General features: G+C 42.7%; 1 protein-coding gene across 1 annotated transcript in view; it reads right to left on the bottom strand.

Moving 5' to 3' along the window:
- Positions 1–5,160: 5,160 nt before the first annotated feature.
- The window catches only part of COL13A1 (collagen type XIII alpha 1 chain), a gene marked incomplete at both ends in the record, with an annotated part of 51,425 nt that continues 43,630 nt past the window's right edge, over positions 5,161–12,955 (bottom strand). The window contains 3 exons of the mRNA XM_079536239.1: positions 5,161–5,193; positions 7,446–7,484; positions 11,430–11,516. Of these exons, the coding sequence (XP_079392365.1) occupies positions 5,161–5,193; positions 7,446–7,484; positions 11,430–11,516 (159 nt within the window). The remainder of the gene's footprint in view (positions 5,194–7,445; positions 7,485–11,429; positions 11,517–12,955) is intronic.

The raw sequence follows: 12,955 nt of genomic DNA, 5'->3' as shown, positions 1-12,955 counted from the left end.
GCTTTGTAGTGCTAGTAGGTTGTGCACAGCAAGCGCTTCAATACAGTAGAGAAGCTAAATCCTCATGTTTTGGAGAACTTTCTTGTTGTAGACTATTATTAAAATAGGAGTGTATCATTGGACTGACAACAGTATCTTTTGGAAATACAGAAAAAAAAAAAAATGAGGAAGGAAAAAAAAAAGAGGAAATATTATATTCAGTTAAGGAATAATCTGTAGGGTTTTATTCTCCAGAGCTCAGAAACAATAGCCACAGACAGGCGAGGTGCAGGGAGAAGTGGCATGGTGATCGCACGTATGGAATGTCTCCTCTGAATAATTAAACACGTTAGGGCCTTGAGCAGAGACTGAAAGGACACAGCTGATTCTTTCTGCTCACCCCTCCGTACCTCTAAAGGAACACTATTCAGATATTGAACTCCTGTTTAGCCAAGAGGAGCGTGCTCTGGGGTAGCAGTCTAATTTTTAGATGTCTCAAGTTAGACGAGATGAACGTACCGCTTGCGTACAGTGCGATCACCACAATAGCTGTCACGGCATTCGAAGCCAAAGGAACTTTCCCCTTGTCACCATGCCTTGCCAAAAGCAAGCCAACAGGCCAAGTTCTGCCATCCCCAAAGGCTCTGTCTTTTGGGTTTTTGTTTGTTCTCCCTAATTATTCTTAAAAAAAAAATAATAATAATCAGATTTTACTTAAACCAGGTCCCTTAACAAACAGCTCTTGGGTTTTGAGAGTGGCACACACCTCGTTATTGATTGCCTCAGTATTTAGTGGAACAGGACATCACACCAAAACGATAATCATGGTGATCTAAGTACAGCAGAGCCATTCAGAGTCAGCCTCTGCTTTCTCTGGTCTTGGCTCCATTTCCCTGTTTGCTAAATTCCTCTCAGTGTCACAACTCAAGCAGCTTTGTGTTTTGTGGCCGAGTTATTTCAGGTTTTAGGATAAGGCTGGTCAAGCAGCTGGAGGATTTGGGATCTGTGGCCTCCAGCAATACAGCTCCACTGATGTTGCTGATTTTCCCTTAGCACAGGCACCAAGTCGGACTCTGGGACCCTGTCCTGTAGTCAGCTATTTCCATGCGGCTGGTGCAGTGGTACGAGTATATTTGGTACTTCTGTCCATCTACCAAATGGGTTGAGATGTGCTACCCACCTAGTTCCCAGTCAGCAGGGTGACCAACTAGCAGCAGATGGCGTGGTTTCCTTACAGTGTTGATCTGAAAATCATCCCCAAGTGAGAAAAGAGGTCAGAGAATTCACGGTTTATCAGCTGGCGTTAAAAGAAAAGACAAACTATGCATAAGTAAACAGGTATTTTTATAAAAGGGAAAAGAAAGTATGTACATCATACGTAACAAATGCAGATTGTCCTGGAATACGTATGCTTTAAAGACAAAAGAATAGTCAAAGCTCTTGAATTACTGAGGAAAAAGTAGAAAAGAAAAAGCAAATACTTGTTCTGGCTGAAGAAACTCCCGCTACGGATGAAAAGATGATGGGAAAGAACAGCTCTTTGTTCTCTCCCTCAGATCAATTATTTAGTGTGGAATTTTCTTAAAGGCCTAAAAATTCCAAGCTGCATCAAAAGGAGTTGAAATAACACCTTAGAGTCAGCAGTGCAACAACAATAATGACCACTAATACAAAATCACGTTACAGCACTTCAGCAATGAAAGCCAAATAGTATTCTGTATTTAATATTAATACAAGTTCAGTATAAGCAGTGTAAAAAGCAAATACAGACTCAGATATCTCAATCAGTGTTCAAGAGACGCACAGAAGCAATGCCCTGTCAGTGTTTACTCATAACTCATCACTACGGCTGTATCAAATACTGCGCGTTCTATGCCACCAAAGAAAAACTAAAAATCTCTCTCATACCATTCAAGGAAACCACTTATGTAACAACTAATTGCTTCAGAAATCATCCTCCTGCAGGGATTAATGAACTCACATCTGACCAGCATCAAACGATGTGGTGCCCAGGTTGCACAAAGGTGAGAGTTGGCTGCAGTGCCAATGATGTGAGCGTTCCAGATGCGAGCACCAAGGGATGGCATGCTTTCTCTACAAGACTCTCCAGGAGGGTGAAGCTGCTCTCTCCATGGCTCTGCCACTTGCGTGCAACATCAGAGCAAAAGCAAATCTTTGCAGGAGAGCAGAAGGGAAGATTTACTGAAGAAATATTTTTGTAACAGTATTGTGAGAAAACAATGGAATTATCACAAAATGGAATTTCATGCTCCCAGCAAAACCCTGCTGGGAACAATGGATTGGCAAACACAGCCAAGAGAAAGCAAGGATACAAGATCCTCTCACATCTATCACTAACACATTTAACTTACTAACCTTGAGTCTAGCAGGATTTTCTTAAGCAAATGACAAAAACAAAACAAAACAAAAAAAACCTCCAATATCCTGACTAAATTCTTTCTGCTTGAGAAAAAGCATTTATTTGATAACTTCAGCAAGCAAACAATCAAAGGAAAACTATAAAGCTAAACTGATCTTGCTATGTAGCATTTTAAGCAGTAGAAGCTTTACAGTCACTCCTGAAACGACTAACATGTACAGTCTTAATTCTTGTTCTGTTTTGACAACAAAGGGCTACAAGAAGGCAGGAAGGATAAATAAATAAAAGTGATTGGAAGAATGATCAAAATGTGATCAACTGAGCATTTCTAAAAAATGCAGAAGAGAAAATACCCATTTTGCTTGGGCCATGAAAAACAGGAAGCAATACGGGGCAAAGGGAGAAACAAAATGTGTAGAAGAAATGGTTGCCTTCATCCAGCAGAGCATCATCTCGTTGAGTATGCTCAGTGTGAAGCAAAGCCCAAGGACGAGCTCAAGAGGAAGTAAACTGCTGGGTTTAGAGGGGAAAACAATAGCAATAATATAGTAAGTAACTACCAAGAGCGTGCCGTTCTCAAGAAGCATCTTTAATGGCTGGTTGGCTGGTTCAGAGCTTCTTAGCTAAGTCAGTGAGATTTTAGGCTGTAGAATGCTACTGAAGAGAACACAGTGACTCTTGCCAGACTCATTTTGTTATGACAGACCACTTAAGAACAGGAGAGACCAATCAGCTGGCCTGTCACATAGCCCTTTTAAATTCTCTAGGTGTAGAGTTCTAGAGAAACCATTTTGTCCGGGAGAGCTCACTGGCACCTGGTCCCTAGGCACGGCCTGTGGGGATACATTCATCCCTGCTGAAAATTGGTTTGCCTATGGAAAGCACCATCTTACTGTTGCACTTAGGGAGAAAAAATAAACAACACAACAGGAATGTCCTCAGGACACTTTGGGTCAGGAACTCCTACAAACTTATTCCAGAAGCCCATTAAAAATATATTTAAAGGGAAACTCTAGAAAAGAGCCAACACGTCGCTCCAAAAATATCATTAATAAAAAGAAATGTAGAAGAAATGCTATCAAACTATATACATAATTGTTTTTGCTAAAAAAAAAAAAAAAATAATAAAAAGGAAAAATGCACACCTACCGCCTGCAGTTCTGGTCAGGTTCTCCCCTTTTCCCTCCCCCCCTCAAAACAAAAAACAACATAAAAAGAACTACAAATAAAACAGAGAAACCCTCTCATCAGCCTGGTTCCTAACTGAAACAACGTACTGCCTTTCTACTGTACTTATGGAGTAAAGATAAAAATTGCAATTAGGGTTCTATTGTTCAGGTGAGACTAGAAGTAGGACTTGTTAATTCTTGAGTTACATTAGAAGTGTACTTTCTGTGCAATGGTGAGAAGAGGTGTCCATGGGATTCCAGAAAGGCAGGACTATTCCAGATGAATTGACCAAGGCTATTTGAATGAAGGTTACTACTTCTCAACTTTAAAATAGATCAGTATGAACTCACAATCAGCTCTTTCTCTCTGAAGAAACAAGAGTGGCTTATGATTTAGTTCTGCCTAATGGCTTAGATAACATTATTAGCTGTAATAATGGCCCTGATTCACCAGAGTACTTAAATATGCAAATAGTAGGCCAACGGGAATCACACGCACAAAGTTAAATATATGTTTTAATGCTTGGATAAATTGGATTCCCAAGGTACTCAATGGAGTAGAAATGTTATGAGTCATGTCTGCAGTATACATCTGCAGTAATTAATTTCAGTTTTTTAACATATTGCAAGAGCTTTGGTGGAAAAATACTATGGAGTACATGCAAATGGAATTTAACCTTCAGCAATGGGAACTGAGTGAGGGAAGCTGGGTTGGTATGAAGTATCCCCAGCTGGATGTCCTGACTTCCAGCGGCTGGGAAGCATCCGTGGCACCCCGCAGCACCTTGCCAAATCATCATTTCCTTAACCTGAATCTATTAGAACACGTCACTGTGGGACTCAACCCTTGTGATCATTAATTTCCATCTGTAAGTAGACCTGTGGAGAGGTACCCACCAGAAGGACCTCAGAACAGTGCATTTCTTGAGGGCTCCAGAGAGAACACCTCCAGGAAGCAAAGTACAGGAAGCAAAAGAACAGTTCAATGAAACTCTGTTGTCCATAGTCCTCGTTTTCTTTCTCTGACGAAGTACTTCATGCCTTCAAAATCCAGCACGGCTTTCCCTTTTCAGCAAAAGGCTTAGCTACTTTCTCCTTTACCAGGAGAAGGTGGTGTGTGAGGAAAAGGTTTCCTCACGCCCTCTCAGAGCAGCAGTCCGAACTGAACACATGGGGCTTGTCTGACTTTTTGGAAGACAACTGTTCAAGAGGATTTCTTTCCTGGATCAAAGGATCCCCCCACTGAAATACTGTCTGTCTTGCACTCATTTATACAGCGATTGCTGGAACATGAGCCTGATTCTTCATCTGAAGAGTCTGACCACAACAATAGACTGAAGTGAAAAGGACCAAAGGAAAAAATATGAATAATATAAATGGTGTCATTTTCCAGCTCTGCCACTGGCCTCAGAGAGAAGACAGGAAGCAAAGCAAAGAGTGTTGTCACGCTGACTCCCGCACTGCCATTATCCAGGCACAGCTTCCTGGTGCGCAGTTGAAGAACTCTTCCTAAGCTCCAAGGAGGGAACTTGCAAAGCATCTCAGCAAATCTTCAGGAAGGTCCCTCTTGTTTCTTTTTTTTTCTTTTTTTTTGGCTGTCATTTCTCAAGCTTCTCCACCCCCAGACTCATCTCACTTTTTGGCTATCAGCCAAGGAGTTTGACCCTTGAAGCAGCAGACAAAGGATTTCACATGAGAACAGCCAGTCAGAGCTAACAGCAACAAACAGCGACAGCCTAGCTACATATTTTAGCAGGCAGGGATCTAGAAATGGAACCATTGCATTTGGCACGGCACAAACCCAACTTCAGTTCTTTGGGGTTGTTCTAGAAATGTGAGGCACTTATATTTGGGTCGGCACAATTGCACTCTGATTTGCAACCCCTAATTTATCCATAGTGGATGATGAGTTTTCTATTCCCACAGCCCACGTGTTCATGCAGTCTGAAACACCTATCTGCTTCAGTTCAAAATACACAACAAAGGCAGGCTGTGGTCAGCAGCAACCACCGCACACGTTACTGTTTTCCTACCCTTGTGATAGGCAGGCAGTTACGTTAAGACAACACCACCATCTTTTTTATGATGGAGCAAATCCAAACAAAAGCAGTCCTCCCATGCAGTTACAGCCACAAGCAACAGTTACAAAAGAAAAATATGACAGACAGCAAAGGGAACAGAAGTTACCAGCAGATTCTTCTGTGGATCTGTATGTTTTGGGGATGAACTATAGACAGCGTTTTTAGGAAGGAGTAAAGCACTCAAACTACCTACCTTACGGGTCCAATGTTATAAGACCAGATAAGACATTCAATGCAGCTGCTGCTATCACCTTCTCAAACCAATCCTGCCAGCTGGTTGGGGTTTTATTGCTTTGTGTTCAACAGGTGCCTAATTAAAACACTAGAGCCCTATGGCATCCATGCTTAAATAAGTACTGCTCTTTTTTATGTTAATGGTACTGAGAAAACAAGAATCTCTCAGTATTCTGCAGTTTGCTTTCTTTCTTTTCCAGCACCCCAAGCATCTCACTGCACGTGGAAGAGTTTCATCCAATGGACAATGTTGGCATAGAAAGACACGTTTGTAAAAACAATGAACATTACAGGGAGTTTCTGACTCCCAGGGCAATCCGAGAGCGGAGCTGTGGGGCAGGGAGCAAAAGACTCAGGGCAGTAGAAACTCTGCTGCTTCTTAGAGGAAACTCAGTTCAGGTTTCCACATTTCTGCTAACTTTCTGAGCATGTCGTGATGTTCATTTAGTCTGATTATTTTCTTAATGGATAATTTAGGCTTTAGACATTAACAAAGGTAGGACAAGGAGGATTGTTAAGATGTACACATGCAAATTATGATGACGCACTCCAAACTTCCATGCAACTTTGGTTAGCATTAAAAGAGCTACGTGGATTGGTTTATCTAATAAATATTCATTAGGATATCATCAAGGTATTCTACCATATGTTTGATTTTAAATGAAGGTAGTTGCAGGCCCATGATTCAGGAAGATTCTTAAATTCCTGGACTTATCATCATGGGAGTTAATCCAGGTAAGTAATGGCTAAGGCCAGAGGCAAGAGTCAGCCAGTATGGCCTTTGAGGTGTTCTGTTTCTTGCACAGGCACTGGGCCACCCTAAGGAACTGTGGTGGGTTGCACTTGGCTGTCTGAATCTGCTCATGAAACATCATCTTGTTCCACAACGATGAGTCAGGGAATCTCTAAGTTCCCATTATACTGTGTGTTTTCCCAGGAATACCTTAATTGAATCAACAAAAACCTGTAAATGTTTTTCTTTAATAAAAATACATCGTATTTTGAAATAATCTTGAATGACTCCAGCTTGAAAAAAAATTGCTTTAGAAGGTATACAGGGCAGTTTTTTTGGGCACTTTTAATGCAATAATTTATTAAGTTCCTATATCCATCATGTGCACACACGTATCATGTAAATATTACAGCTGTACTCCATGACAAAACAAGCATAATGAAGACATACACAGAGAACTGACAAACAGGGACGAAGGGAGATCTAGTATTTCCTGTACAAAAAATATGCAGCTTCTTGATAATTTGTAAAAATGCATAACTTTGAGCATTTCAGAGAAGAATGCTGTATAAAAATAAATATTCTATGTACAATAACACACACAGGCCAGTCCAGGGTTAGAACAATCACTGCAAAAGAAAAGATAAACAAACGTTAGTGCCAATTCCTCAGCCATGGGGAATGCAATTCTCTCCTTTTTCGACCCACAAAACTGAACGCTGGTGTAAAACAAAGGAGAGTTTTGCTTCCTGCTTCTCAGAGGTATGGTGCTGGAAAACCCATGCATGCCTCCACACCTATGCTGCACTCAGCCAGACAGCATGCACTGCCAACTCAGCACAGCCCCACCATTTCCAAGATCGTTTTACCTTATTCCAGCAGCCTTGAACTGGAAGGCCGTCTTCTCCCTGCAGAAGCATGAATGAAAATAGCAGTTTAGGAAACAGAAAACAGTGCAAAGAATGAGGATAAAAGGAATGGGCTCACTATTACAGCTGCAACAAACAGTCTGAACCAGGGTTGGAGGAATAGTTGGACAGATATTCCTCACCCCCTTGCAGTGACCCAGGCTTGTGGCTGAGCCCAGCTGGAAGCAAGGCTGGGGCTGGAGGGGCTGCCTGCAGGCTCACACCAGGGCCATAAACTTGTGCACGTTTCTCCAAGGAAGGTGCTTAACCAGGCTTCCCTCAGGGAAGAGAGGAACAGAGGAGGTCCTGTTCAGCTAGGAAAGCATAGCAGGAGGTTGGCCATGAAGAACACAAGATGGCAGGTCTATATCCTAGACCGGGCTCTATAGCATTGAGGTGGGTTATCGTGCCTGGCACAGCAAGGCCAGGCAAACCCCAGGGGCAGCGTTAACTTTGGCTCCTGAGGAGGGCCTGGAAAAAAATTCCATCTCCTTTCCACCCTGTGTTGAAAGGTTTGCTTTATCACGTGGCAGACTGCTCAGCTGTCCCCTCCTGCCTCTGAGAGGCTCCTGCTCCAGGATCTCAGCTGGCTCTTTGAATGGTTGGTTTTGTGTTTTTTGCCCCAATAAACCAGTGAAATTTCTATAAAATACCCTCTCAACTCTGCAACTCCAAAACCTTGGGCTACAAGGCCAGGATGCAATTTTATTATTTTTCTATGTTGAAGGTTGGATAGTTCAAGGACTTTGCCACTAAAATATATAAGACTAAGCATTTGAGAAATGTGTTTGTGAATAACTGACATTAATTAGCATGTAACAAGAGAAAACAGGAACCCAGTGTTAATAATAATGTGCTCTTGAGCAGATGAGCTGCTGGAAAATCAGGCCCAAGAAGCTACATTTGCAGCATGAAGTCAAATACTTCTTGTGTGTGCATGTGAAGCTCTGGGGCCAATTCTGTTCCCCATGAGAACACCTCTACAGGCAGTGAGATTGTACAAAGAGCCAGGCAGGCACATTTCTTCAGTCAAATGACTCAGTTCTCACTTCCTCAAGTACCTCATGAGAAAGTACATCCCATTTGAGAAGGGAACAAAACACAGCAAATAGAAAAGCAAATGCACAGTAGCATACTGGGACAAAAACTACCTATCAGAAAGATGCTTAGAAGAGACTCATGAACTGATAGTGTCCTGATGCTGCAACCATGCTGCTTTCTGAATCAATTTTTTGGACTACGGTCCTCCTTGTGGTATATTTTCACCCCCCTCTCCTCCCACTATGGGGAAATGCTGAACTTTAGATCAATTGACTACTGGGTAACTTGTGGCATTCCCATTGGTACTCTGGTGGTGGTAGGAGTGACTGGTGCAGTGCGTTGCAGGAGGAAATGGAAAGTTAGGTTCATGAAGGAATGGAAAGGCAGAGTTATAGTGTAGGGATCAAAGGAAGACCAGGGTCATAAGGAAGTGTTTGTTGCAGGCTAATTTGCAGAGAATGGAAATGGGACATGCTTATTAGTATCAAGTATCTCCATCCACATATCAATGTGTAAATCATTAGTTCATGGCCTCCATAAGCTATGCACATGGGTGTGTCAGCAGGATGCTAAGCTTTTAAACAAGCTGGATCAAAACCCATGCTTACTCAAGTTCTCAAGCTAGCTTGCATGCCAGTATGCTGTTTGTGTAAATAAAAATAGCATCTATGTTTCTTACAGATTTTCTTACCACATTTTCTGTCAAGTTTCCTTAAAAAAAAGGCATGAAGAGGTGTGCACTGTAATTTGGCCAGGAAAGGCAGAGACAAACAAAAGGCAGTCTGTGGGGGCACAGGCAGAATCTGTGCCTGGCACCTGTGAAATTAGGTGCTGTACTCAGACCAAACTTATTCCATAGGAATTCTGGCTATTGGCAGTGGGAGGTGAAACACATGGCTTTTGTTCCTTTACAGGCATGATTTTGCTTCTGAGATTTGCTTTGTACTACCTGGAATTGACAGAGTGGCAACTGAGGCTTTGCAAGTAGTCACCATGCTGCTATGAAGAGACAATGGTTATTGAGCATACTGAGGAGGGAGTGCTGGAAGGAACACCAAGGCTGGCACTTCACAGAGGTCAAATAATGGAGGCTTTCATAATGACAACTCCAGGGCTAGTTTCCCCAGGAAACTAGAAAGCCCTGCTAAATATGGTATTGCGTTTTTCCTCGGGATACATTTTTCCAGCCAGTCGAAGGAACTGATACCACATCTCTTGCAAATGAAAGCAAACATCTCTAAGTGAATGTAAGGTTTGGAAAGGTCATCCTCAAGCAAACCTAGCCATGCTAAATGGGAGCAGGAAGGGCAAGAGAGCACAAGTCTCAGGGTATTATGGAGTGGTGCAGACAGCTGGAGGGGGCAACAACCTTGCCCAAATGCAGCACGTCAACAAATGATCTCTGTGAATGAATAAATTGGTGTTCTTTAATAGGATACTTATAAATCAGTTGAGGTTAAGTGTTCCTGAATACCTTTTGTGCCTCAGTAGTTGGGTTAAATGAAGCACTAATACAGTGATCTTTTTAATTAACTTTTTAATATTAGAATAGACAATTAGAATAGACAGATATGGGAAAACAGGTGATTCCAAGTTCAAGATTTTGGATGCTGTGGGTACTGTTTTCATTTCAGGGAAGAATCACAAACAGGAATTATCTAGTGGGAGCTGAGGGAGGTGTCTAGTAACGTCTCACATGGGCCTCTAACAGCTGTATTTTTCCAGTCAATATTCAGAGTGACTGAGTAACACAGAGCAGTGTCAAACTGCTAAACACATACAAGCAATTAATGTTAATGAAGGATGAAAGCATTTCAGCTCCTTGGCTCAGAAACCAAGCTAGTGCAGAGGCAGCCTTCGTGCATTAGTCTAACAGAAGATCTCAAAGTGAAGGCAAAGTGAGAACTGAAGCAGCATTTAAATTCTCATTCCTGCTGCATTTTCCCTCATGCCATAAAGTAACACTGGCAGCAGCTGTGAATCATAGGAAGAAAAAGACTGTTTCTGACAACAGCGGTTGAAGGAGGTGGGATGGAGAGAGGTGAGGAAAGAGCTGTCATACGTCTCTAGGGCATGCAACTACATGGAGGTACCAGAAAATAACAACCAAGATATAAAAGCAAACAAACATGCAGGAAAGGGAAGGTACGCCATACCAATGGGCATGGGGCATCCAGCCCGTCCAGCCCAGGTAACCCCGGCTCACCCTTCTCGCCTTTAAAACCTCGGAGACCCTGTTTATGAAATCAACCACTATCGTTATTTCAGTTGATGCCAGTCACCTCCATGGCACCGGAGGACAGGCACGGTCCTGCACTGGGACTGTCACAGGGCACTATGCTGCATACCCAATATGGCACTGTTCTCTGTTTTAGTTTGTCTGTGTGATCAGCTGCCTGTTTTTCTGCAATCGACAAATCAGTGTGAGTTAAACTGGAGATGATGGGAACAGTATCTCATCTGTTTTCAAATCATCCATTCTTCCTACCCTCACTGGAAATTCCAGCACGTGAATTTCTAGAAGCACGAAGCACAAGTGTTCCTGGGATTTATGGTCATTTCTGGCAGCACGTTCACTGCAGTGCATGAGTTTAGATGAAAATGCATACATATTTATAAATTTACATCTAGATTTACAGACAGTGTATCTTGGCACAAACGTATTCCATTGAAAATAACTGAGATGTGCTTCCGGTCTGGGTTATGCGGCTCGAGTGTCCTGTGTCATTCTCAGGCAATTACATTGGCTGGCTGTTACTCCAAGGCAACAAAACCAGTTTTGCTCTTGTGGAGACATGATGACACTGAACGCTTCCAAAGGAAAATCATAGCTGGCAGCAAAGGAGGTTCTTTTTTCCCCACCAACACATCTTAAAACAATACATTTGATAAAACAGAACATACCAACGGACAGGGTGCATCTAATCCAGGCGCTCCTTGGTCTCCCTTATCCCCTTTAGACCCTCTAGAGCCTTTCTTGCCCCTCTCCCCCTGTAAATAACAGTTTAGTCCAAGAAAAAAAGAATACACAAAAGCTTTAGGATCATCCATTTCAAACAAATGTCAGCAATAGTTTAAAAATGATGAACGCGTAGGCAACATTTTAAAAGAAGAGAAACCTCCCTTTGAGATGGTAAGTGAAGAGCAACATATGGTACTACTAACCTTTCCTAAGCTGTACAAACACAAGGGCCATTTCTAAAATCCCACACTGACAGATGATGGCAGGCACTGCATCAAAGGAAGGTGGAGTGCCATAGCAGCGGAGCACTGCACTGTTGTTATGACCACTTCCCTGGGCTTCTCATATGCCAGTGGGAAGAGAGGATGGGAAAACCTCCTCCAGACATTGTATGCTACTTGCTCTCATCAGCTGGTGATTGGCAGCAGTGCTCTTGGGTACAAGCCTTGAGGCAGAGCCCAATCAGGACCTCCTGTTGTGGTTGTGAGGCATTGCTGGCCCAGGCTCCTTGTGCTGATGTTACTTTTTCTTCTCTGAATTCTCATTCAGAAATAAATTCTCATCCATGGGAACGTTTTAGAAGGAGAAAAAAGCCACTGACATAACTAAAGAGGAGCCTTGTTCTCCTGCAAGGGGAAGCAGTGGGTCAATGAAAGCCAGCCATAGCTGTGGCCAAGGGAATGTCCAGATGTCCTATGGTCCCTCTTCAATGAGAGATGATATGTCCTACCCACAGCAGATCAGCTAAGGCTGGGTGTTGCATGGATATTTGCTGGTCATATTGACAGCAAATCTTTCTGTATAACTGAGGAAATTACCAAAGCTGCTGAGCATAAACAGGGAAAGGGGCTGCTGCACAGGGAATTGAATTTAGGGTCCTTGTGGGGAAGGTTAAAGGAATTTAGGGATAACATCAGACAGCACAGGCTGCTGTTTCTTCTTTAAAATGTGTTAAACTCAAAGCTGGCAGGAGAAATGGATGGGAGAGCAGAAGCAACGAGACGGAATCACCCAGAACCAAGCACTGGAACAGGGAATGATCCAGGAAAATGCAGCATGGGTTGCTCTGGAGGGAGGAGGAAGGAACCAGGAAGAAAGGCAGAAGAGGAGGAAGGGATAAAGGGGACAAAGGTGGACCTGTAGGAGCGAGGAAGACACACATACACACATGAGAAAAAAATACAGGCATTAGAACAGCAGCAAAGATATCAGCTTAGTAGCAAAAGATAGGGTTGACACTTTTTCAGCTGGGTTTTCTGAAGGGCTGTCTGCTCCCATCGTAACCTGGTGCCACCATCTTGGCTCTACATGTCCCATGCACTGAGCAACAGGCAGCAGGAGGGTTACTGGGGTTTAAAAAGCACTACTTGGCCTAAAGGAACTAAGAGGGTGCACAGAGGGTTTTGGCAAACTGTTCAGAAGCTTAACAGAGTTGATTTTCAATTTTTAATGTACTCCACACTAAAAA

The sequence above is a fragment of the Tetrao urogallus genome (genome assembly GCF_951394365.1).
Source record: "Tetrao urogallus genome assembly, chromosome: 5".
In the NCBI taxonomy this organism is placed as follows: domain Eukaryota; kingdom Metazoa; phylum Chordata; class Aves; order Galliformes; family Phasianidae; genus Tetrao; species Tetrao urogallus.
Note: the sequence above shows the minus strand (reverse complement) of the source record. Positions and strands in the feature narration are given on the sequence as shown.